Here is a 26,946-nt window from a genome sequence, read left to right as displayed (position 1 = left end):
TGTATTTGCCATTGACAATTTATTTCCAGTGTTTCCGGAGTCTGCGCACTCGTACCCAGTCAGGAGGAATGCAGCATTTGTATTCTCTAAATTAAGTTTTGCGCTCCCTCGAACGCCGTACCAAAAGTGTCCACGCACTTACATGCGCGGGTGTCAGGGATGTGCGGTCACGGGGCTACATTTTTTTTTTCCCCAATTTAGATGTCTGGTCTTCATTTGAAAACATCAAATCTTGAGTAGGAAGCAATTTCGGCAATAGCAATTTTTTTTTTCCTTTCAAAATTTGCAGTAAATGTCTGTCTCCACAGGCTAAATTGGACCCGCTTATGGCCCACGGGCCATATGTTTGACACCACGATTGTTGGTGGTGAGGAAGCTGCAGGAGATCAGACTATGGAATAAATAATCCCAAATTACATTTACATTACATTTGAACATTTTTTATTGTTGTTGATGAACCATTGGGCAATGAACAAGTTGGAGTTTGAAATATTTTGCCCTTAACTGCGGAAAGAAAATCTTAACATTTCTGAATGGCAAAACACATCAAAGTTGTAAAACTGCCGAATGAACCGCGAACCTCACCCGCACGTCTCTGATCACCCCCCACAATGACCGCATGAATCCCGCAACGTCTGATGGAAATGCAAAAAAGAAGCAGCTAAAACATGGCGTGTATGTACACTTAAGTTACTTGTTTTACAGAGAATCTTTAAAATTCAAGTTGTTAAAAATAAAATTGAAAAACAAACCGTGGAAACAAAGTAGAAAATGTGTTAAGACCAGAGTGGAATGCCTCAGGAATGGAAGCTCGGCATTATTATTATTATAGAGAACCTGTAGAACGACAGTCAACAATTAAAAAAAAAAAAAAAAAAAAGGTCATTCACAGTACTGTATAACAAGACAATATGGCACCCAAAACATTTCATTGTCAGGCACTTCCTATTGTGAAGATTTATTTATTTTTTTTTTTTTGCAATTACCCATTTACTGCTCCCGATTTTTTCCCCCCGTTTTGATCCATTTTGTTCACCGCTCTTCAGAACCACGAAGAAGAGTTTTATGGACCGCGTTCGTTGCGGTCAGCTGTTGTACCTTTGGAAAAACCTCGTTGACGGCTAAGAGCTCGTCGTTGCGCGCGTCGTACCCGAGACGCCATTGAAGATTCAAGTACACCCGGAGCGGATATGTACAATTTGAGCATGGAAACAAAGCGGCTAAAGCTTTTAGTCGTCTGTACATTCTTCATTTGGTGACTGGTTCACATATTCTGTAACTTTTCTTTGCACAAAAATAGCTCATCTGCAAAAACTAGAAATCTATACCTCTTCTATTCTTTCTTCAAATCTAATCCTTTAAGTCCACCTGACGAAGCGTTCGTTCGCGTGTCACTGTGCGTGCGCCGCCTCGGTGTACAGTGGCAGCCTTTTACGTAACGAGCGAGGAAGTCCCGAGCCTGGTCCGTCCATATATCGGTTATTTAAAAAAAAAAAGAACAAAAATAGACCTATGAACCGTATTGGTTCCATGCCTCAAACACAAGTAAGGTCCACAGCTGTCGCCTCACGCACACTTGACACGACACTATGTGCACAACATGCTCACTGAGCAAACATCACACGAATTTCAAGGACAAAATTCCCGGTTGACGCACAGGCAAACACACGAGGACTCACAGGTACTGGTAGAAGCGCGAGTGGACCACCTGGGAACTCGCCAGTTTGTGCGGATGCGCCGTAGCCGATAAACTCAGGCTCTTGGCCTGCGGCGCGTCGCCGTTCAAAGCCTCGGCGGCGCGCCGCGGGAATTCCAAGGAGGCGGCGGCGGCGAGGCCCCGGTGGCCGGAGCCGCCCTCGGCCGGGTCCAGGCTCACCTCGGGGTTGCTGGTGCGATGGCGCTCGCGCGCGATCCAGTCGCCGATGGAGAAGTCCTGCGAGCTGCATTTGGGTCTCAGGCGGTCCACGGCCGAGAGTTCGGAGCGGGAGCCCGAGCTCAGGGCGGTCTGCGGCCAGTCGCCCAGAACCGACAGCTCGGCGAAGTCCCTCTGGCCGCCCATGGTGTGTCGGCGCCGGATGTTCTTTTTCTTGCCGCGGCCCTCGGCGTTGCGCTGGCTGCCCACGCCGAACATGTCGTCCACGGACATGCGCAGGCGCACCTTCAGCCGGTCCGTGATCTTCAGCTTCCACGCCGGCTCGGCTTTGTCCGGCTCGCCGCGGGACGACGGGCCGAGGCCGCCGGCGGGGCGCCCTTTGCCCGAAGGTCTGTCTTTGTCCAGCGAGGACTCGCTATCCGTCTTCTGCCGGGAGGCTTTCTTCCTCGAGAGCGTGTCGCAGTCGATGAGCCGGTGGGAGGCCAGAGGGCGCGGGGCCTCCCGCGGCTCCCGCCGCTCGGCCACGGCGAAGACGGAGATGTCGCTCTCGCTGTCCGTCTCGGCCGGCCGACCCTCGCTGAAGAGCTCGCTGCGCTCGTCGTCGGCGTCCTCGTCCCCTCCCCTGCTCTCGGCCACCGAGCGCACTTCGGGGCTCAGCGTGTTGAGATCGGCGCCCGTCGTGAAGGTCATGGACGACGTGGTGGAGTAGTCGGAGGTGATGGAGCACACATCCGCCCCGGGCCCGCCGCCGCCCGCGTCCTGTCCCGGCGCCGCCGTCCTGCAGCGCCCGGCTCTGGGCGCAGAGGAACGGGAGCTGGTGCTGTTCATCGTACCGAGGTCGGACACCGTGTCGTCGCAGTTGGAGGGCGCCGTGGCGCGGCGGCTCAGGCTCGGCGAGCCGGAAGGCGACGCGTACGGGGAGCCGGCGGGCTTGGATTGGGGAGGCGACTCCGTGGCCCCGACGGCTTCGTCCGGCTGTTCCTCCGAGCTGTTCCTCGGCGGCTCTTTCTCGCCGACGCCGTCCCCTTCCTCCTCCTCGGCGCGACTCTCCGGAGAGCGGGCGGGTTGCTGTCGCTTCTCTTCCGGGTTCTCCTTCCTGGGGAAGGCGTCCAGGTCGTCGTCCGAACTGCTGGGCTGCGCTTTGTCTTTGGGCTTCTTGCGCTTGCGGCTGACGAAGAAGGAGGAGCGCAGCATCTCTTTGCTACACTGATCCTTCCCGGACCCCCAAAGGCTCTGCGGAAAAGACGGCCAACCACACGGTCAGGGCGGGAATTCGTAGGAAAAAAAATATAGCCTGAAAAGTGTGCCGCACGATCGTGAATCTGAATAATTTAGTTTGAATGAGTTTGATTTGATTACCAAAAGTCGAATCACATTGAAAAACTACATTTGAATGACATGAATGTAATCCTAGTCGTTGTTGAATTTGAATCATTGCATTGGAAACTTAATCTGAATCGTTTCTAATGAATTTGAAACGTTGCACATTGTCATTAGTGGTGCAATTTCGTTAATGACAAGCTAGAAAAAAAAAGTTACAGTATCGGGACAAAAACAACCTACATGGAGATACTGCGACAGTTCCAAAGTTTAGTAAATGAGACAACTGCCACAACACTTAGCGTGACCCTTACCCCTAACCCTATCTGTATTCCGTTTTCTACTTTTCAGGATTAAAAATTCAAATTCAAATTCATTTATTCAGATGCAAATCCAGTCGGCACACATTTTTGCCTGTAGAAATACAAAACGAGAACATCACCTTTGATTTGGAGGAGTCACTACATGCGGAATCTGTATCAACAAGGAGAGAATCATTAGTAATCTGCCACTGGTAGCCTTGCGAAAACAAGTCTATTAGATAAAGAGAAGGAGCAGATTGATGGCTTGCTGATATCATCTGTGACAGACATGAGCTTTAAGAAGAGCGGCTGGATGGAAGCAAGATGACACTTGGCAAGGACACGAAACCACACTAAGTAAGCGCTTTGTGGACACCAAGAACAGGCGGCAGGAGACCAAGCCTGAAATGACGGATGAGCACAGAGAGAGAGAGAGAGAGAGAGAGAGAGAGAGAGAGAGAGAGAGAGAGAGAGAGAGAGAGAGAGACAGAAAAAAGGGTGGGGAGGTGAAACCTTCTCGCCGGCCGGCTACTCAAACAGAGACGGACACAAGCGGCTCATGCTCGGGTAACGATGGAGGCAGCGACGGCACATCACGGACACAGACGTCAGTGGCGGAGCATCACGCGTCGCCCGCCGCCAACCAGCTGCAGGCAATCGTTCCACCCAAACTCCAAAAAATGCGGGGAGAGCGTGATGCGCTCGCACTGACTTGACACACTCGAGAGGGGCCTGAGCTGAACACATCACCGAGTGTGTCGCTGGCAACCCTTCATGTTAGATCTATGTCCACTGCTTTCTGTGCTTTTCTTTCAACATGCATCGTTCGTTACAAACAACATAAATAAAACATAAGGGACTTCTGTAGTGGCTATTCAAAAAGAGAAAATCAGTAATAATTGTCTAGTGCACTTCGGTAATTCCAGGGCCACCAGAGAGGTGAAAAAAAAAAAAAAGGGAAGTAAGTCTATCACATCCAAGTATAGCTATCAGTGTCTGAACGTAACTTGAGTCAAGTTCCTGAACGGAGTTCCTCAAATGGCCCCTGAAAATGTTCTTGGGGTGGAATCGATTGTCTATTTCCAGTTGGGACATAGTCAAGTGTTGCGGTGGGAAGACGGTGTGCAGACGGCGCGTGTAGGCCTATCGCTTATCAAATGATAAAACACATAGACAAAGATAAAAAGCCATAAACCAAATGAAATAAACATGACCTCCAGCTTTAGATTCCCAAACGAATCCGCAACTACAGTCCATTCAATTGAATGCGCTGGTTTGTTAAGAGGTATCCAGCTCAGCCCCAGCGCTACGGCCCCGCCCCGCCCCTCCCCTCCCCTCCCGTCCCGTCCCCAGACATCATGACAGATTATGCCACATGGACCGGAGAGAACCTGAGGTTGACCATACCATGCTACTTGTCCTTGCGATCAGCTTAAGAGACAACAAGAGACAGCAAAATGGCTGTGAGAGAAGGTACGGCGGCATTGCTGCGTATCCCCTGGATGCGGGGGTATTTGCTTTGAATGTGAGACGTGCACACCACAAGGAAAATGACAAACATCGACTTCTCTTTCTTTCTTTTTTCTCTCTTTTCCTCCTTTTCGCCCTCAATTTAAAAGAGCTGCGGGTTTCTGCAGACTAGGCAGCTACACTGGGCACAACACTCGTCCTTCTTCCTACAGTCCCAGCTGTCCACCACTGACAAAACAGAGTCCATCAGCGACATCATCGAGTGATAGACGCCGCCCACTTGGCCTGTGTCAAGATGGGGTCATGTGTGAGTGCTGGACAAGGGATAAAGGAGAGAAACAACACACTACACACAGAAGGGTTAAAAAAAGACTTCCATCCGTTTGTCGTTTAGTTTGGTTTTTGTCTTGGGAGAGAACATGCCGGCTACGTGAGACGAGGAGGAAGGGAAGAAAAGAACTGAAAGAAAAGGAGTCGTCGCCTCAACACAGGTAAAGCACAGGGAGAGGAAAAAAAAATGGCTCGGGTGAGAAGAAAATGAAAGGGAAAGCAAAGAAATGAACAAAAATAACAACTTGGACAATTTGAGCTATAACGATGAAACCAAGACAAGATTCCTTAAACTCAAAAAATAAGGCTTACATTTTCCAAAAATAAGAAAACTGTCTCAGCCCAAAGCATGTAAAAAAACTAACAGGCATGAAGTTAATATTAGATCCATCTACAAGTACTGTATGTGTGCGTCAATAGAATAGCAATGGAATCAAACTTTGCTGGCATGGACAAATATTTGCTGTATTGATGTTTGTGAGCACGACGATGAGAGAGAAATCCTTGCTGCTTACCTGAAACTTCACCCGGCGACGCCGCGGTCCGGCCGATGTTGGAGAGCAGGTGGTCTATGTTGGGCACAGGCTGAGACTGCACTGTGCTCTCCTGCTCGACGGAGGTCTGCAGGAAAACAGGAAGGAAGTGGATATGAGGCGGAGAGCGCGTTGACGAAGCTGAGGATAAACGGGAGGCCGCATACAACAGGATCTTCATCGCAGTCTTCGGTAAAGAACCAGTCATACTGTTGGATCAGGTTCTCAACTATCTTGCACTGGTCGGGCATGTGATTGACCATGTTTGTCATGTTGTCCTCTGACGTTCGGACCAGCGTTGGGCCAAACACAATCGCCAGGTTTCGAGGTTCCATCTAACCGGACAAGTTCAGACAAATGAGATTCTTTTTCTTTCGGGTGTGAAGAAAAGGCGTGATGAGAGCGGCGTCTCGTACGTCACCTTGTTTTTCTCACAATTGTCAGAAACCCTCTTGAGGTGCGCACAAAGAAATTTGAGAGTTTCGTAGTGGTGATCAGGCAGTTTGTGGATCTGAGGGAAAGAGGGCAGTTGCAGTGTTCGCGTTTGACAAAAGTGCTGTGCGCGTTGCTGCCAAGATTCCTCACCAGCTTCTTTAGCGCTTTAAGTCTCTCAACAGAGTCCTCTGTTCTGTTGGCTTCAATAAAGTCAGCATACTTTTCTGTTGAGCACACCAAGAAAAGTCTCACAGCGCACGCAGTTTGAAACTGAAAATTCCCTCTGAATAACCTTATGGCAACGTCTTTGCGACTGCACAAGCCTCACCATTTGTAAACAGGGGTTCTGGTAGTTTCCGGAAAAAAGATTTAAGTAAGCTACTGATGACGTTGAGGTCCCTCCATTTCTGCGGAGAAGTGAAAGATTCGCAAAGCATTTGCCAAAAGCTGGACTTGAAGTTGAAATTGGCATTTAAGGTGGCATTTAACGCTCACATCTTCTTGGATATCGATGTCTGCGATGCCTTTCGTGTTGAGCTCCTCCTGCATGTTGGAGATGGCGGCGTTGTTTCCAGGAACTCTGTAGATGCCCGTGTACTCCAAGCCTCTGTCCTCCACCACATGACAACACACCTCCACGATCAGAGGAACAAACTAGAAAACATAACATTTGCATCGTCAAACCTGCCCCAACAGCAATGTAGCAAAAGAGCACTGTATCTGCATCTGCCTTCAAAAAAAAAATCTCAAACGATGCCATGATAAGATATTATATTGAAATTTAGTGAAATTCAGTGATTTTTTATTTTTTTATTTATGTTGGGAACATCCTGCACGCTTCGTTTGTGTTTGAACTCAAAAACAAAGCTCAGTGAAAGAGATCACTGCATGACAGTTGTAAGCGCACTTAAGTCGGTGCTCAGTACATGTATTTCCTCATTACTTTCATAACAAGAAAAAAAACAAAACCTTTTAACGTGTTGCAAATATGAATAGCTGCTTAAAGTCACATAAACATCATTGCATGCATTATTCAAATTATTGATATTTTCCTTTTTACTGCAAATGAAGTCCTGCTCGGCTACAGATAATGGGTCCCTGGGAAAAAACAAAACAACAAACACATTGGGCTTTTTCTTGCCGAAAAATCAGCAGCCCAATTAAAATCGATTTCTTGCGCGGCCCTATGAGCGAGTGTGACTTTGATTCGGGTGTGAAGCAATGACTCACCCTATTGCTCTGTGCGGGTGGACAGTCATCCAGCCGCACTCCAAAAGTGACGCCAGCCGGTGTCTTTTTTTCAAAGGGTTTTCTCATGATGCCCGGGATGCCAATTTTCCAAGCGCCCCTGTCTCTCGGTGGACTGGCCTCATCTGAATAAAAAGAGTTTGAATGTATTCCAGCGACTGACGTGACAACAGGTGCGACGCTGTCTTTAACTATACCTTTCAGAGCTCTTCGCTCTTCTGATTTGGGTGAATGAGGACTGTGGCTCTTGCTTTCTGTCTTTCCTCCCAAAAAGGCTTGTTTGATGCTCAGGGATTGGCGGGGGGTTTTAGGCGAGGGTTCAGACTTACTGCTGGGTGCACTGATAAGTAAAGAAAACAACAGATGAGATTGATCATGCATCATATTTGATTAGGAGGCAAAATTTGGACCATGCATAATATTTGATTAGGAAGCAAAATTTGGAGCCCGCAGACCTCATCATGTTGTATTCTTTGATCTTTCGACTGATCAAATCTTGACTTGTTACAGCGGCGTTCTGAAAAGACGTTGTTTTGTTTAGGGATTAAGGTAACAACATTTCCGACCAATTAAAATCTCAATCATCCACCGTGGACTTGGCGTCGCACGCACCTCTTCATCTGGATTACTGTTTTCCTGGATGACTTTAATCCAAGTCAACATGTCTTCCCTGCCTTCAGCTTGGAACAAGTACTCGCTATCGGATGTGGTCAGACGCAGCACATTCTTGCGCCGCGTGTCGCTATACGAGATGTCAATCAGGCAAGCCTTGATGCTGATTCGCAGAGGCTCCTCATCGGGGACGGTGGTGACGTGCAAGAGCGCATCTTTCCTATCCTTGAAGAGGGTCAGAGTGTGACCTTGTAGAACTGCATACATCTGCTTCCAAGACTTCATCCCTCCGCTTACACGCTACAGAAAGGAGACACGGAACACGTTAAGCGCGTCAAAGCTCTTTGTACAAAACATGACTCCTCGGCAGTCATGCATCATATTACTATACCTTATTTTTATCCGTACAAAGTTGCCTAAAGTTGAGTAACCCTTCCTTGGAAGAATCAGAAAAGATATCTGCGGAAGAATCCCTTCGAGATCCAGAGTCCCCAGAAGATTTATGACCATCCAATGCCTGTTTCAAATACACGGACGTGTATCAAAAGTTTGCAGCTTTTAAGAAACGAGTGTATACCAATGCTTATCTACAATTACAAATCTCCTTATGCACTATGCCCATTACTACACATCACTGAATTGATGTCAAACTTAATTCACCTTTTTCAGGCCTCTGAGACTTGGCATATGCCTACTAGAAGATCGTCTGAATAAAAAAAGAATGATAGATCGCATTAATTCAATATAATAACTTAATAATTTCCAAAAAAAAAACAAGAGACAAGAACAGTGACTGGATATTAGTTTGAACATACCCTCTCCCTTCTTCTTGGTAATTGTCTAGACCTTCATCATAGGATTTCGAGCGCTCAGTTTGACTGGCAGATTCAGACTCCAGCAAAGCACTTCTCAGGGACTCTGGAGCAGAGCATATGAAGTCCAATCATTTGCAAAACATTTATGGAACTTAATGCAATCAATTTGCAAACACGGACAGGCAAGATTGCACCGACATGACTATGACCCAGGCAACCATGCCCTTTACCTTGGTCATGTGACAGCTGCCGGCGAATGGGAGGACAGGGCGAATCGGGACTGGAAGGACCTGTCGCTATCGACGGTGGGACAGATATGACAGCTGAGGGTGGAATAGGAGCCGCATCCCTGTCAACGCTGGGGCTGACCGGCTCATCTGTTACAACAGAACAAAACAAATGTGAGTATAAAAAACCAATTGCGAATGCCTGTGTCTGTTTTACTTACATTCAGCAACAAGATTACAAACTAGAAACAACCGGAGGCAGATTCCCTCCCCATTTATGAGCAAGCATACGTGTACCGCGACCAACCTTAAGACATTATTGCATCTTAATGTGATATATTGCCTGCAAAACGACATTAACACTACCAAGAGATGACATAATGATGCCAGGACATTGACACCGTGACCGCTTCATTCAGAAGTACTAGTAATGTAAGCATGTGACCATGAAATCACATTAAAACGTTTATACAATTTGTGTCAAAGACTAAAACGGTGCAAACAGCAAACGCAAGTTGAAATAAAATATCTGTAGTTACTTCAAAATGTATGGCATTTACTTGGATTTGGCTAAAAAAAGGACGTATTGACATAAGAAAATCAGTTATGTCAAAGCAAAACCTATGTCAAAAACGTGGTCTTTGTCCATTTATATACTTTATAAAATGTCACCAGCAAGTTCAAATCATATTACATCAAAATTAGACTAGCGTTAGAGTTTGTTCTAAGTGAATTTAATGCATGAGCACAATCTAATAAAGAAGTTATCACTGCCATGTATATAACACCTCCACTCACAGCTCCCCAGAGACGCACTTGCAGTTAAATTTGAAGCCACTGTCCCAGATCGAGCCTGAACCAAAATTTAAAACAGGGCAAACTAAACTGAACATCATCAGTGTGAGGTCTCTGAGGGGTCGATATATATTTATGTATATTTTGATATAGTACACAAATACTACATTAAAAATATGCAGAATGTATCACTTAAAAATGATGTGGGAGGGTAACGGGCACAAAAGCTGATCGATGTGACCTGTGATTCAAACAGAGCATTGATGGCAGCTCCGCGGTCTGCTCAATCAAGACACTGTTTTCCTGGGCCGTGGCACCGGTCCCAGAATGGTAGTCCTAGCGTTTTAGCACTGTCACAGCATGCTTTGTGTGCACCTGGCCTGTCATGCCAACTCCACAATACGTAGAGCACAGCGGGCCAGAACCAATGCTGGCCAATCTCAAGAGCAGCAAAAAGATGGACAAACAAAGCAGTCCAGTTTAGAGAAAAATAAAAAAAACTGGAGAAAAGCAATTAAAACCTGTACCATGTGATTGTTACTTTGCTTGAATGTCCTGCAATGCGCAGTATCTTTATAAGTGTTAAATTATGTGTAAACTGTTAATCAAATACCACTACTACAACCAGAAAAAAGGGTTACTTGGTCTAGAAATGTTCTTTATGGCTACCTTAAACTGTGAAAAGGAGTCACTCACTGTACTACGATTTGGCAATGTGATGCTTCATTTTGCATTTAATTTGCTCTTAATTTGAAAGGAAAATTGTGCTGTCCTGCCACAGCATTAAAAAGCATTAGATTTACTGATACCTGTTAAAATCTTCCGTACCCCCTCAAAGTACCTTCACGTACGCCCATTTGAGAAACAATGATCTAGTTTTCTCGAGTTCTTAGACAACTTTACAGGTTATTTGAAAGGCATCTCTTAATATTGATATTAAAAACGGAAAAAACAAACATATACAGTACAGTGCAGTATGAAAGCCAGCTTGGCAGTACAGATCTATTCCATGAATATTGAATTTTCCGGTGTGGCCTTGCCACTAACACACTTTAAAAGCCACCAATACTGATTAATGCCAACATTTGGGGACGATAACTTTGTTTCTAAGCATCTTGGCTAGATGAAATGTACACAAACCAAAATGCACTGAAATCAAATAAACAACTACACAATTCTGCGGTTTGGTAGTCTGCAAGCTCAACAAACAAGAGTCATCTATTTTGAACGGCTTCATATCACAAGCTTTGTTGGATTGACTCATGTTACTACAACAGTTGCCATGACAGCAACGAGCTCGAAACTCATTTAGTTTTCTCTTACCAATGAATGGAATCGAATCCAGCGATTCATCCAGGTTGCTGGAGCAAGAGGTGTGAAGTTCCCCGAGGCGGCGTATGTGCATCTCTCGACGCGCGTCGTTAGGAAGCCAGCACGCCGCAATGTCTGCTGTGGAATCTGCGCCATCATCATCATTCACGGCCAAAATGTAGGAGGGGTGGCGCAGAGGGCTGGGGTTCTTTCCAGAGGTAGCTTTAGGTCTCAAGACCACCCCCGACTCAGAAAGGCTGCGTCCAGTCGCTTGGCTTCGAGATTCTTCCTGGCTGGGTTTGAGGATGCCAGGCCGCTGAGGCATCTGTTTTTGGGCAGAGCAGGAAGAGGACCTTTTCCCGACCGAGGTTACGTCCCTCTTGGCCTCAACAGGTTGCGCGCTTTCAGCTCTCACCCTGCTGCGGCCATGATGGTTGGTTTGACCGGCGTGGTTAGCTTTGAAAAAAGCTTTTTGGTCACTGCTCGTTCTTTGTCCAAAATGTGTCTGTCTGTCCGAAAGCATGGGTGGGCTGTGGGTCTGGAGGGGATCTGGTCCTTTAGTGAACATAGAAAGATTGTGCGGCCCCCTCTGGCCACCGTTGTATCCGCCAGAAGGCCTGGACAGCATGGCCTGTCTCGGCATTGACTGTCTAGTGGGCCTCGTACCGGGCTCTGTCCTAGGATAGCCTCTCCTCTCATTGGGCTGTGTAATCTCTGTTGGCTCAACATAGTCCGTGGAGTGTGACCGCACTTTATGCATAAGGCCATCTTGAGACATGCTCCTTGGCGGCCAGTTCCTAGCATGGCTCATCCTCTCGGAACTTAACATGCGGTCCTGGGAGGCACTGCGTGGGGCAACTTGGAAGTGGGGGGGAGGTCCGTGGTAAGAGCGTTCGTGGGACGTACTCCTCCTGCGTATCCCCTTTGGACCCCAACCCATCTGGGGAGTGTGAAGTGATGTCTCAAAACTGTTTAGATTGGAAGCTCGCAGGCTATCAAGCCTCTCCTGGATAGTACGACTACCGTGAGAATGAATTCCTTTGTTGTCGATGTATTCCCGATACGTTTGGTAATTTCGCCAATCAATATTTGGTTGGGTGGCTGGGTAGTGATGCGCGGGGCCTCTATATGGAGCTACTCCTGGCCCGCCAGGATAGACGTCTGTCTTTCGAGGGTGAGGATACTGGGCTAAAGAGGCTGGCCTCGCTCTCACAAATGCAGGGTCCATGTAATCTAGTCTATGCGCCTGACCCATGCGCCCTATGTGGTCAGGGGGAACCACCATTGTCCTCACGCTGTCGTTACGCATGCACACCGCCATTTGACTTTTTGGGAATGACTTCGGAGGAAGGGATGGGGGCACAGTGATCTCCTTGCGGTATCCATGGTCAGAAGCCGCCACTGAGCCCCTGATGCCGGGACCCACCGAGTCGATCGCCTGGGCCATGCCCGAAGGCTTACAGTCTACTCTGGGGTAGCATACAGAGGGCGGCTCAGGAATGTGACAGGCATTTCCACTGTAGCTGCTGTGGCCATGGAGGTAGGCATCCTTGGAGTAGGCCTGGAGACAGAGCAATAAACTAGTATTAAAATAGACAAGAAGGACTGTTTCGTAATCAACAGTGAGCCACTAGATGCTTAAGGAAGTCAAGTGTAACATAACTGCTACTGGAAGCGTGCATGTGTGGGTGGGACATGTTGCAGTGTGAGTGAGTGGATGCACTGGCAGTTCAGGAGTGTCAGTAGTCTTCATCTGCTCCTTGAGTTGGCATTTTAATATTTTTCAATGAAGAAATATCAGCGCGTACTGCTGAGGGATTTTCGCGCCTCGCGCTTTTGTTTTATAATGTGAATGTCTTATCAAGACAACCGTTTATGCGGATTGATAATAGACTCATATGCCCATTTACCCACGGCAGACTGACAGATGCCTCAGAGAGACAGGAGGTTCCCTCCCTCGTTGTGAGTGCTATTTTTAGCCTGATTATGCTAGAAGGCCTTTATGATCATGGGCAGTAATAATTTGTATGAGTGTTGTATTGTTTAATTCCAACAGGCAGACATATTTTCACTAAATAATGGTCAAGTATGAACCGATTTGTTCTTAATGTACTATCTGAGCAACAAGAAGAGGGATGCAACATTATGGGGACTTTGATCCAGCTGGTGTTAAAAAAAAAAAAAAAAAAACTTACATAATACTGTGTGGGCAACAATCAATGTGTTTGGTTCTGCCCCCGCCCTTCACAAGAACGCATAAACATGCAAGAGAGTTCAGAGGTCACTAGCCTTTATCACTATAATGGTATGTGACAAGTAGAATAAAAGAAGGGTGAGGTTTCACTAAGTAACCAGCTGGAGGTCTGAATCTAACAGGTAACAGAGAATCAGCCATTTCTTCAGTACATCTGAATCGGCAGCATAGAGCTGCCCAGCCAGAGCGTAAAACTGCCTGTAACCATGGCGCTGCCATGCATGCCATATTGTGGAAATTGATGTGCCCAGTGTTAATGTCAAATAGCTAAGTAGTTAGCAGTTTGCTTACCGGTTTAGTTGCATCCAGAAAAAAAGGCTGCCGTTTGAGCGTGTGAAAATGAGAGCATTCAAGAAATGAAGACAGAGGAGAGAAGGACAGCCAGCAGAGTGAGACAAACATGCAGTCAGGAAATGATCAGACTCAAAGGACAGTCAGAATGAAAAAAAAAGGCTCGATTTGACATGCAAAGAAATTATGCTGGAGTAACAGCAAGACACAGGGTGGAAGAAGAAGCGTACGGCAAGCCAAGCGTTGCCACGTTACGACCTGCCTGTGACGGTCCGTTCTGGGCGAGGCGGCGGCAGCGCGAGCTTGCCTCTCATGTTGCCGTTAAAGCTGTCGCAGTTGTATCCGTACTCGGCCACATTATTACGCTAACTGAATGGGGTGCCTCCAGTCTACGTCTCCCTCGCCCTCCCTCTTCTGCTGCTCACATGACAGAAGCAGCAGCTGCTGATTATACATTCCGCTCTGACGGTAGAACCCCCCCCCCCCCCCCCCCCCAATCTTTCCTCCTCTCTCCTTTCCCCTCAGCATCAACCTGTTCAAAACACAAGGCAGTCAGCTGATTTTATCCACTCGACTTCGTTTATCATGATCCGTTCTTTCTTTCCTCTTCGTCTCTTGGCATTTCCTCCTCTTCCCTGGCATACAACTCCCTGTTTTTTTCTGCTCTCAGAATGTAGCCTCTCCCAGTATCTTTGCTAAGCAACTGCTGCCTGTCTCCAAGCAGCCTGTGTGTGCTGCCTCCTACAGTACAATGTCATGCCGCTAGTATGTGTGCAGCTTCTCTGCCCATAAAGTCTTTCTGCCTTCACTGAGTTACTTTTCAGGTGGCTTTGGGCCACCTGATGTGCAGCAGTGTGGCCGGCAGCATGACCACAGAGGCATGAGATACAGTGGACTATAATGTAGTTGCAGAGGAAGGCCATTGGGAGGTTCATACTTGTGCTCTCCCTCTGATGTGTTGTTTAAACATTGACCTCTTAAATTACAAACCATAACATTGGCTTTAAACCCTAATTTGAAACAAGACCCCGTGTCGCGATTTATTGAATTATCAATCAAGAAATGCCAAACTGCCAAAATACAGAGGACACAGGGGAGATTTCAGGTTAACAGCGATTGGGTTTCATTAAATAAACAGGCTGTCAAATATACTGGCAGAAGCGATTGCCTACCATCCACACATAGCGTAGCACTTAAGTGCAGAGTGAGGCTTCACTTTGCTCTTAATGTGCAGAGTGCATAGTGTGGCAGCGTCCTGCATTATGTACGGAATGGTCAACACTAGCTTACGGTGCTGATTTGTATCTGCACGCTATTCACAGTTTCATCGGAGTGCAAAAACGTAACACTAAAAAAATATTCATCATTTAAGTAGTGTTAAAAGAAAGAAATATATTCATTAGGTGTTAATAATTATCACTTATAATCAATTTGATTCCCGGCCAGTGATCATATCACCTGATCCTAAAAAAGGCTCGGTTGAGAGAAGGGCATCTGGTGTTTAAAAAGAAAAAAACTATCAAACTAACCATGCAAAAAACTTGCTTTGACGACCTCAAATGAGAAAGGGCAAAAGACTCAACAACAATATAAAGATGAATTGGTAAACAATCCTCGCATGCATATGAGCAATCACAAAAAACAATACTCTTTCCCTCCTCCAGCCATGAGTCACTCTGTGGAATGTCACCACAGATGCTCCACGAGAAATCACCTATATCGCCTGACTTATACATATATTTCCAAAGCGGGCGGAGACCTAATTATTTTGCCTGAATGCAGAAAAGGTTCTGGCGTAATTTTGGCAAAATTCTATCAAGATTGTCAGCAAAATGCACACGTTTTCAACATTTTACAAGTAATCAGATATACCCAATGGGGAAAAAAGTTGATTTATTCATTTGGGTATTGATGATTGAACTAATGTAGATAATGTGCATATGAAAGAATGTATTCAGTGCATTTTAACATCCAGGAGACAGAAAGCAGAAAAGCCATTCTGTCCTGATTAGGAGGCCTAGATAGAGAGCTCTGATGGGATGTCTGCATTTTAGTATTCTGGTCCAGGCCCAAAACTAGAGCAGCTCTCTGGGACAAAGTGTAAGCAAGAGGGTCATTTCTATTTTGAAAACAGAACAAATGGCAATTGTGGCAAAGCAAATGATTCAATAAATAAATAACATAAAATAAATGTAGAGGGCACGCATACCAGTTGGAGGATGTCCTCATCTTTTGGCATCACACAGAGTTCCAAAAAATCACCGCTGTGAGGAACAGAAACCAAAAAATGAGTGAAAAAAAATTAGGCCGAAGCCAAAGTGAACCATAATGAACTCATTCATTGTTAGTGATGACTATAAAGTTCAAAATTCCATTTTAGCTGTGTAGGCATTGAACGAGTTAATAATTCAATTTTTAATGAATCTCACCTTTCTTGAATCAAAGATATGACCTCACAGTATGCTTTCCCGATGATACTTGCTCCATTCACCTTCACAATGCGATCACCTAAAAAGGCATTAAAATCAGATATTGATTGCTTGTTGGCTTTTATCATTGTTGTTGTGAGTCTCTTGCTAGCAGGGCCGGCTGCATGCCACCATGTATTCTTTTTTACTGTATTGATGATGAATTACTGTAAGCTTGCGGACTGAGGCTTTAAAGTCTTACCCGTACAGAGACCAGCTCCATGTGCAGGACCGCCCTCCTTGACTTGCTTCACAAAAATAGTGTCCATGGGCTCGAGCCTGTTCCTCTGTCTCCCTACCAAACATGCAAAAATAGAATGTAAAAGCGTTTCGTTCATCTGATGGTTTCCCCATTAGTCACTAAGGCTTTAAAAGAAAGAGGAACAAGAACGATTTGCAGTTATTGGCAATGCATTTACTGTAAGGGAGAAACAAGAAAAGTGGGTTTATTCTCAACAAATCAGTATCGAGAGGGCTCAAATCAATGCTTGTCCCACACACAATCGTTGGAGGAAAGTGACAGTTATTTCGACATTGGAAAATTGTGTTGGGCTTAGCAAGGTGGACAGAAGACGCGAATGCGAAGGAAAACCAGTTTGCTCGGCCAGTCGCTGTTTCCTAGCAGCTGCACAGAAGAGGCGGGTGGAGGGGAGGAGAAGGATGAGTGTAAGAGAAAGGGAAAAAGAGTAGGTGGAGTGACAGTGGGCTCAGCTGCACGACTCCCACTCTTTCCTTTCACTCTCCAGCGTCCACAGTCAAAGAGTTGTCCGTAGTTAACATTCTGGTAGTGAGTCAGCACACCATGGAACACTAACTAGAGTGGGATGACAACGAATGAGGCGAGGAATGCTAGTTCTCTTTGAAAGTGCTGTTTACACAGTCATATTAAAGCAGCGGCCATTTCAAATTTCTGAAATGGTGACAGAAGTGTGCACGCCTACATTTGACCATTATTCTCTTCCACAGAATCTTACTCATGCACAAGTTTAGAGGGGACCCACATTATGTAATGCACTGTACTGGAATAAAGCACGCTCCCTCTAGTGGAATACTAGGACGCCTCAGAACTTTTGAGGACTCAGCTGTACTGTCCATTTTGTTGCATTAACATTTATCATTCAGCCATAAGGAGGAAAGTAGGTTAATGGGGTCTTCTATAGGCCGTGTACTACAATTAACTTAATTCTGCTTGGCGCCAATGGGCAAGAAAAAAAAATACTAAGCTGACAGAGCACAAAATTAATGTTTCTTTGTTTAACAGAATTAAAATAATACTCAAAATGAGGCTGTAACAACATTGTTGCATTCCCACCAAAAAAAAAAAAAAATCACATCTTTGAGCTGATCCCCTCAAGTAAAACAAAAAGTCAATGCAGTCTCACTGGAGGTGTACGTGAGACAAGGCCAGGGAACATTAGATTCTAAGGGCACCCAAACTTGAACCCGTTGCTGGAACAGAGGAGCTTTGTCTTGAGGAACAGCAGACTCTAATACAATAAGATAATTGATGATGGTGTTCAACTGTGCAGGATTCGTGCAAGTGAGCACTCTCATTGGCGCCCTTCTGCAACGCATGTGTACATGAATTGCATGCGATTGGAATTTTGTGAATTTGTGCGGCCATAAACAATTTCTATTTTGGTTGTTCTGAAGTTATGATATAAACTGTCAAATAGCTGTTATTCTGTTAATTAAAGGGAATTTTAGTGTCAGATTCTTAGACGGCAGACTCAATTATGAATGACGCTAAACCGTTATGGTCGGTGTTCTTCCTTATGACAACACTGAGGAAAGTGTCATCGGCAGATGATTTGTTAGGTTGTGCGAGACGCCAACACACTCTTATGAACTTTGAGACAATGCAAGCAAGCACACTGAATGTCACCGCACATACATACAGTACATACATAACAATGTCAGTGTTTTTTTCGCAGTTAATGGGGACCGGAAAACCCCTGTGAAAAGCGAAATCCAGGAAATAGGACTATTTATCGAAAGCACATTAAAAACTCAAATTGGAGCGTTTTAGCTCAATAATAATGCCATGCACTTTGGTGTCAGTCTTTGTTAATTCCAAACAGAGCAATATCTATTCATGCAACAGCAAGGTTCAAACACAAACACTCGGGTATAAAGTGAGGCCAGCCCTTTCTGACGGGCTTTCTATGGCGAGGGAGAAAAGCGGCAAGATCAACAAAGTGGAACAATATGAAGAGGTGGGACACCAGAGGACAGTGGCATATGGTGCTGACCAAACCGTTTGTGCTGCCACAAAGGTCAATGACACGGGGAGCGCCATTGTTCTTTGCCAGTGAGTGGCTGAATTACGAGTCATTAAACGTCAGAGGCACCGCTGACTCGAGTGGGGAACACCTGTATTTGTTTGGTTTGTTTGTTTTTGCTTACCTCTGCGCCCGGCATCTTCCCCCTTTTTAAAAAGAAAAAAAGAAAAACATTAGTAAATCAGGCATCAGAGTTTGATAAGTGAAAATAGATTCATGGACAGTGAAGCTGGCGCACCCACAAAAAGCAAAAATCTACCTAAAAATAATGCCTCTTTAAATGCATTGATGGGGAAACAATGGGAAATTATTCAAAAAATGCAGATGAACACACTTGCTTTCCCCAAAAATGTATTTTCTCAAAAAAAATCTGTGAATATGAAAATCCTTAGGTGCTGAACTGCAAGAAATCCAATTAAAATGACAGCCTGACATTTACCAGAAAGTAGTGCATGGACGACTCCGGTGGGTACACAATGAAGTGCCGCAGGGTGAAGCCAAATCCATGAGAAGTACGACGTAGAAGCACCGTTTTGGGTCGCGGCCATGAGAAGGACTCCTCCTCTCTCGGGTCCATACCTCTCCACTCGGCAGAGTCATTCTGTAGGGGGGAAAAAGGAAAGAAATGGATGTTTTTTTTTTTTTTCATTGATAAGTGACTACTTGACAGTGGTCCTCAGAATACAATGGTAACATTGGAAACAATTAATCTGTTTTTCAAAATTCTTTCTGCATTGTTCTCGGGTTGCCGTGGCCTTTCTGATAGATTTTAATTCTTTAAAAATCTTGTCATGTTGTAATGAAAAAACGTATCCACCAAAAATAATTAGTAACCATCTTTGATAATCAACAAATCATTCTTAGACCTAATTTGTCCAAATCCTTGGTAAACATCAAGTATAATGATGAGCATGCTTTTTTGTGCTGTGTGACAATGTATTTTTTAAATGACCCAATCAGAACCAGGATCAAGACCTCCATGAACTGAGGACTGCCTATAGCATGAAAAGGTATGTCGAGTAAAGTTAATCTGCAGCAGTTAATATTGCAGCACTTTTTCCCTCCCATGTTTACACCCAAGGTGGAGCGGAGTCCCATTTTCACAGCTGGAGGGTGAAGAATGTCAACTTTTTATGGCCTTGGACACTCATCCCGTGTTAACTGGCAATTTTATAAGCTCACACCTTAGTGGTATCAAGTGTGCTGTAACACTGCCTCCTTACGCACTCCTGCACCATATCATATTCCATGGTACCAGCTTCTGGTAACACCTCCGTTTTGCCCTGAATTTCCAATGAAAAAAAAAAAAATCTGCTCCATTGTATCTCATAGCAAGTCTACCCTCCCCCTTTAAACGTAGACTTTCCCTGCTGTGTGAAGAATCTGATGAGTTAGCGTTGAAGCCCCCCATCTACGCAGACATGCTGGCTGATAACGGAACACAATGACCTAAAAATTGCACACAAATAGTTACAACTGTAAAGATTGAGTGCAGCTTTGATCGTGGGATGGATTGATCAAACAATTGCACTCAAGTCGTGAGCAGGACTGAATGTTTTGGGGCTGACCGTTCTCATTGACACAGCTGTTGCGGCAGAGAAGTGAATGGGTGCAGTCGAGTTTCAAAAAACAAACAGGAGAAAATGTTTACTCACAGTTCTTTTTAAAGTGTCGAGCAGTGGATGTGAGTGTCAACAGATGAGAACTGAGCCCCTCAAGAAATGGCTCATTAGAAGTGCATTGCATTCTTTGTTTGATCTCAGAGAATTTATGGGTGGACACAACAATAGATTATCTCATCAATTATTTGCAAAGAAATCAATCTCTGTTCATTCAGACTTGACTAGTTTGGCAACTGCTATGGGAAGTTGAGTCATAAAAATTTCCTAAATATGACACGAGCTTGACACAAAAGTTCAAAGCATTCATGCGGATTTTCTCCTGCCGTTTTAGAATGCCACAAAAAAAAAAAAAACTTTAGAGGGCTTTTTATTTAATGACATTTTCATTCCAATTAGGTCTCACGCATGCTTCTGTACTAGTTAAAATTTTCAAACAAATATTGCTTAAGATTTGAAGACAATAAAATGTGCATATTGCAAAGCAGAGAAGCTGGTTAAAAGCATTTAAACAGTGTTGGAATTTGTATTAAAAATGTGGGCAAATTGTATTTATTGATTTTACTGCCAATACAAATCCACTCCAATAATCAGCCTAATAATAAGTGGTATTGGCTCTAAAATAAAATGTCTTTCTACTTGAATTGTCTTCAGGTTTAATTATTCATATTGTTTTTCATCAAAGAAATATAATGAAGTACCCATCCCTACACAGCGCTTGGCACAATGGCATGTATTGTATCCCAAAGTGCCCAGGGAAGCTTTTCTGAGTGCATAAGCTGTTTAAAAACACTGGCCATACTACACCTCTGTTGACTGGCTGGGAAACATGCTACAGGTGCAGCTGACACCTGAGTGTTTCTGATAAAACTCGCAGAACCGGTTGTACTGTTTTACTATGTTCACTTGGTTTGTTTTAAGATTACAGTGCTTCCAGTACAAGTCGGATCGTTGGCGCTCTGGAATCTTTTTGTGCCACGGAAACAACTTCTCATCCGCAGGCTGAGAGGCACTTCTGATAGGATGACAACTGGATGGTTGAGATGCCGGGATCCGATTTTGCAGGAAGCGCGTGTGGGATTGCAGATTGGGTGGGGGCACATGCCGAGCGGTGCTATCATTGCCACATGCATATAGTTAATATTGTTGTGACATTCCAGCTCAATGAATCCCAGACATTTCTCTACTTTATGACCCCCCCCCCCCCCCCCCAATATATTGTACTCAACAGAAAAAGCGCCCATCCCAACCTGAGTGCCACTTACACGTTTATGAATCACAAGAATGACAGTGTGCATTCTGATATACTCTAACATGACAAGGCTATTGTTTCTATTTGAAAACATTTCCGTGCAGTGGGACTCACTCCAAATTACCCGCGCAAGGAGCGCACACACACTTAAATATGAGCGATTTACTTCTTTTTTTGTTACATTTGATAAACTCAATTACCTGCTACCTTTTTAAAGGGTCAAGGTAGGCAACAAATTCCGTACAACCAGTATGTAAGCAGTTCACACGGTGCATTCAAACACAGTCTGAAAATGTTAGAACTGAAAATGTCAAAATAGTGTGGGTTTCCTATCAATCTAATCAAAAGCTGACAAATCAAGATGAATGATGGAATGAAACGACTCTGATAGATTACTTAATTACAAAAAAATGGTCCATCTAGTCACTACATTTATAATAACTAGGCATCAACTCCAGTGGCTGGTATGTCAATGAATAAAAAAAAAAACCACTAAATGTTATATCTAAATATAATAAAATAATAATTGAGGTCACTAAATGAGATTGTAGCAGTACCGCATGACAAAGCTCTGAAAATGAGTCAAGTACACAGACCTAAAATGTGAGGGAACTTGCTTGTCTGTGGCCTGTTAGATTCTACACCACGCTCCATCCAAAGGGAACACTTTGCTGTGAAAAGTCTCAACTAATGACACTGGGGGTGGGGTGGAGGGTGTACTAGACTAGAGACTCTGGCCATCCCAGTTTTGTACTGTAGAAAAAAAAAAGATTGAAAGTATCTTCAGTCAGGGAAGCTATGAGAGGTTTTTTATTTGTAACTGTAACATTGAACATTTCTACATATTACCAAATAGAATTTACCAAACAGGCAAAAGTACATATAGGCATCTGATGTTCTATGAAGTATTTTGCGAAAAAACACAAAAACAGATTGCTATCCTACTTTTTCTTAAGTGTAATGTATACAGGTGTTATGCTGCAACAATTCACATAATATTAGTAATTAATCATGAGTAATTATTTTCATCCTGATAGTTAATGTTTAAAAAGATGATACTTGAGGTTGATCTGAACAGTGAACAATTGCAAATGTTTTCAAAGACGGTAAATACGCCACTCATCAGGGATCGTTCAAGGTCGCGAACGTTCTCCAAATGGTTGCCAGATGTTCAGCAGACCTTTGCGCACACTTTTCTTGTTGCGAGAGAAATTTGAGCATGTTCAAAAATTTGGGCTTGGGGCCAGAAAAATCACCAAAACTGTTGGTAAACATTTAGCAAACATTTTGCGACTTAGAAAGGACACTAACACTGTCTGATTTGAATGTACATTTTGCTACATGTGATTTTCTACATCGGATTAACTGTTGATCATATTTTTGGGGGACAGACATGTGTCAACATGCAGCCTAAAACCAACATGTATCCTGCTTAACAAGTGGTTATGTCATCTACAATTTTTTAAAGAAATGTTCTGCAAAAGAAGGCAGAACTACACTGACCATTCATTCCTGAAGGAAAAAAAAGTGAGTCATTAAAGGACGACTGCCATTTTCCAATAGCTATGGAGTGGATGTTTTTGCACTAAAACAGCACAGGGGACAGCTGACTCACATAACCTATACTGTCCCCCCTCCCTACACACACACGCACCCTGAGACATGGCAGACACGACCATAGAGCAACAGGAAGTAACCTGCTTCTTCTATCCAATTGTGGCTCAATTTTCCCTTCCGATTGCCATCACTTAGCCATGCGATGGCTGTGCAGAGGCTTCTGTGAAAGGCAGCCGCTCCAAATGAGATAAACACTGACCTTTAATGAGGCAAAGATCGTAGGGGTGGGGAGTGGGGTGGGTTCAGCTTGTCCATAGCACCCTGCAGCGCCAAATATGGATCATGCTTCATTAGCCAAAACAATAATCTATTTCACTCTGCTCTCATTTCCCTCACTCCTCTGCTGGGGAATACTAAGTCAGTGTGCAGGTGATGTGAATAAATGAGAGAGAGAGAAAAAAAAAAGATAAAAACATGCCACAAGCCTCATATGATAGCAACAAACTTGAACCATTCAACATGAGTGTATGCACACTGGAGCCTCAAGTAATCAGGAAAATGTTACCACAAACATTTCACAGATAAAAGCAGATTGGCTTCATCGATATGTGACCATAGGAATTCAAGTTGAGATAAGGAAAAAATTATGTGCTGAATGGGAGAACTCAACTGTGCAAGAAAAACAACACAAAACTCAAAAAAATGAAGCCAAATGATTTTTATAAAAAATACTGATGACATAAGTAAAGCAAACAGAATACACTGTAAATTCTGTAAAACACGTTATATGATTCATCGTGTTTTATCGTGTTTATTCAAATGGTCAACAATAGTTGTCACATACAGTAAGTATATGATAATAGTATATATGAATCCGTGTTGTTATATGATAACATGATCAGCTTCATTAAGTGTGGGATTTCCACCAGTGAAACTGCACTTCCATCACATTTCCAATTATGCTCAAGCTTGTCATCATGGGGTACACTTCCTCAATTTGATTCATACAAGTGCTGAAGCGTATATGTAGCTGGCTCTTGATAAGATAAGCAGATAAGTGTTCATTTTTCTTTGGATTTATTGTGACTAAGAATCTGCATGATGGCTAGTGTTAAACTGAGTTCAAAACTGTTCAAAGGATATTTTGCGCTAAATAAAGAAAAGAAAAATAGAGGCAACGCAAAGGACATGAAGAAAACTATCGATGGTTCCCTGTTTCACAAAAAAATGGACTGCTACCTGTTGTCCCTAAATGATATCACTTTATTAGCAATTATCAATTATTTCTATGCTATAACATTGGGCATTTACAAAGAATGTGAAGTTTTCCTTAGTATTTTCTTTTCTCTTTTAAATCTCCCGAAAAACAGTGATGAACATGGCGACTTACACAGTGAAAATTTGCCAACAAGCTTGTGGTGATATGAATATTCAGTATAAGCACAGATACAGACCGTTTCATTGTTCCACTGTGACGTGTTCTGTAAATTCAGGTCAGATATGATGGATCTATCTGTAAATATTTCGGCGGCACGAAGCTCTTTAGTAAAAATCCATAAATTAACCTTGTCACACTGAAAGCCACATGGTTCAAAGCGTGGGAAAAAAAAGACTAGCGGCTTATAGTCTTGTAATTACAGTAAGCGTATGCAGTAGCTGGTGAGTGAATGCGTGACTCTGCTTATCTACACACAGCACTTTTCCTTTACCAATTGCACTTAGTAGGCTACAAGTTTGCTTGTCACAAAATCATTTGCATTCGTTGACTTCTCTTTGAAGAGAAGTCATTTAAATGTGTCACATTTTCTAACCTGTTGCTCTTTGAAGTCTTGTGCAATGTGCAATCCCGTGGTCTTGTGTGGCTTCGTAAACATGTTTTTTTTTTTTTTTTTGGGGGGGGGGGGGGGGGGTGTAACTTACATTATGGCCCAAACCAGATACCAAATCTTTAATTGACAGATTAAGCAAATGACAGAATAATCGAGTGTTAAAATAATCAGTAAATGGAATTTGCTTTTTGGTTATCATTGCTGGTTCTTGTGTGAATGATAAAGCATCCCTCCAGTCTATATTAACATATTGTTATCTTGCTTATACAAGAACTGATTCTACTGGGTGAACTTGGTATAATTATTTAAAACAAAACAAAAAATCTGCAATTTCAAATCAAACAACTGGATCAAAACAAATCTGCCCACAAACTGATAACACAATAACAAACATCCATAATTCCATCCTTTCGTTAAACTTTGAAATTCCAATTTGATTCGCTTCAACCTTTTTTGTATCCCCTCGTACACACGAGTCCAGATGCAAAAAAATGCGTCATAAAGAAACATCAACCAGAAATGTTGAAAAAAACTGGGGAAAAGAATGCGAGAGGAGTTGTTACGAGCACAAACAGCTGGGCCAAAGTGTCAAGCACTCATAACTCCACCCCCACGCTGGACTCAACATAGGGATAATACTAGAAACCCTGAATCAGCTACCCCATCCCCATCAAAAAAAAAAACTCATGCTCACAACTGAAAAACATAAATGATAGATACAATAGTCGCGTACCTCACAGAACGATGATCTTGCTTGTTGCGGCTCAAGATTATCATCGCAAGGATGAGCCCAACGTGACGCCATCATTTGACTTGACTTAAATCCTTCAGCCAATGAAAACCCACATTGACAAAGGTGCCTTCTGTTGGAAAGCGAGAATCTCTGTTCCACGCCTTCCAATTTATGCTTTTATCCTTGTTGGATTACTTACTCCATCTGAAAGAGAGGAGAGAAAACTTATTTTATGAGTGCTTGTGCTTTTTTTTTTATGTTGAGTACTCCCTAACCAGCGCAAATCATTTTTGGATTAAAATAAAAAGACTTAAAACAGAGCGCTGTGCCATCCATGTCTGATTTAACTACATCTGTAGTGGTATGTCTAAGTTTATTTTCTTCAGCAACTCTAGAAGATAGATTGTGTTGTCTGGACATGAGTCTTAATAAAATAAAGTCATTCAAAGTTTTGCAAAGAAGTCACTATCACAATTCAGCAATGTTGTTTCATGTTACAATGAATTTGCTCCCAATTTGAAAAGAAAATGAACTATTGTATCCTCAGTTGAAAACCACAGTAGACTAATTGTGTGTTACTATAAACAAGCAAGGTGATGCTGGAAAAAGTTATAAATAATTAGGCAGCGCTTCCTGATCGCACGTAAGACAGATGTTACCTCAGCTGGCTTGGTTCGAATTTGGAATTTAGTGTAAGTTTGAAATCTGACCAGCAGAGCACATGGACAAACGGCTTCAGGTTTGTTGTCATGGGTCTTGTGAAGCGCAACATTTGTAGATCGTTGACGCCGCATCATCAATGACCAGCAACAAGTGAGCCAAATGAGAAACGTCTAAACAAAAGCTCTCAAACCTGGAAAAACAATCTTATTTGTTATCTATTATAGTACACGACCTTACAAAAACCGCATCTGCTTCTGCGATTGAAATATGACTTTTATTGTTCGATTTCGACGCACCGAACCTCTCGAGTTGTTCTCACGCGAAATACTCCGATTAATCAGTCTTTTCGTCCGTTGTTTATTCTAAAATACCGGCGTTAATTATCCACAAATTGTAAGTGAATAGTTCCTTGTTAGACGCCGGTCTTACGCGGTGGGTTAAAGTTGTAAAAGGTGACAATGAAACCTTAAGGCTAGCTTGTTAGCAGCCATGCTAACGGCTGGAGTTGAAACAAAGTTACCTGAGTAGTTGCGGGGCGTCGTTCCAAACGAGCAACAGTGGCGGCGATAGTCGATAAAGGCGAGTAAGCCCGATAAAAACATAGCAAACGGGCTCCCGTGAGGGTAGACGTTGACATAATGTCACTTATTTGGATTATAAACGGAGTCCGACACGGAGGAGGCGCATGGTGTAGTTTCTGTGGTTGGATTTTTTTTTCCTCTGGCTT

At 43.8% G+C, this 26,946-nt stretch overlaps 1 protein-coding gene across 3 annotated transcripts; it reads right to left on the bottom strand.

The window, feature by feature from the left end:
• arhgap21b (Rho GTPase activating protein 21b) lies at positions 1-26,905 on the bottom strand. 3 transcript variants are annotated; one of them, XM_088428904.1, is made up of 24 exons: positions 26,740-26,905; positions 25,557-25,760; positions 19,006-19,167; positions 18,691-18,712; positions 16,487-16,579; positions 16,246-16,324; positions 16,026-16,080; positions 11,284-12,832; positions 9,169-9,315; positions 8,939-9,041; positions 8,784-8,829; positions 8,515-8,640; positions 8,124-8,423; positions 7,967-8,028; positions 7,709-7,851; positions 7,494-7,636; positions 6,759-6,917; positions 6,592-6,670; positions 6,414-6,487; positions 6,250-6,339; positions 5,996-6,163; positions 5,811-5,916; positions 3,636-3,667; positions 1-3,106 (listed from the first exon to the last, which is right to left on the bottom strand). In XM_088428904.1, exons 2-24 carry the CDS (start codon positions 25,629-25,631, stop codon positions 1,676-1,678), a joined length of 5,244 nt encoding a protein of 1,747 aa, XP_088285030.1. In that variant the 5' UTR covers positions 25,632-25,760; positions 26,740-26,905; the 3' UTR covers positions 1-1,675. The 3 variants fall into 3 exon arrangements, with proteins under 3 accessions (XP_088285030.1, XP_088285031.1, XP_088285032.1); XM_088428905.1 differs by lacking the exons at positions 16,026-16,080; positions 16,246-16,324; positions 16,487-16,579; ... (2 more) ...; positions 25,557-25,760; positions 26,740-26,905 and adding an exon at positions 13,817-14,276; XM_088428906.1 differs by lacking the exons at positions 16,026-16,080; positions 16,246-16,324; positions 16,487-16,579; ... (2 more) ...; positions 25,557-25,760; positions 26,740-26,905 and adding an exon at positions 14,075-14,276.
• Positions 26,906-26,946: the final 41 nt, after the last annotated feature.

This window comes from Hippichthys cyanospilos, chromosome 12 (genome assembly GCF_059441005.1).
Source record: "Hippichthys cyanospilos isolate Australia breed blue-spotted pipefish chromosome 12, RoL_Hcya_1.0, whole genome shotgun sequence".
In the NCBI taxonomy this organism is placed as follows: Eukaryota; Metazoa; Chordata; class Actinopteri; order Syngnathiformes; family Syngnathidae; genus Hippichthys; species Hippichthys cyanospilos.
This window is presented reverse-complemented; position numbering and strand designations above follow the sequence as displayed.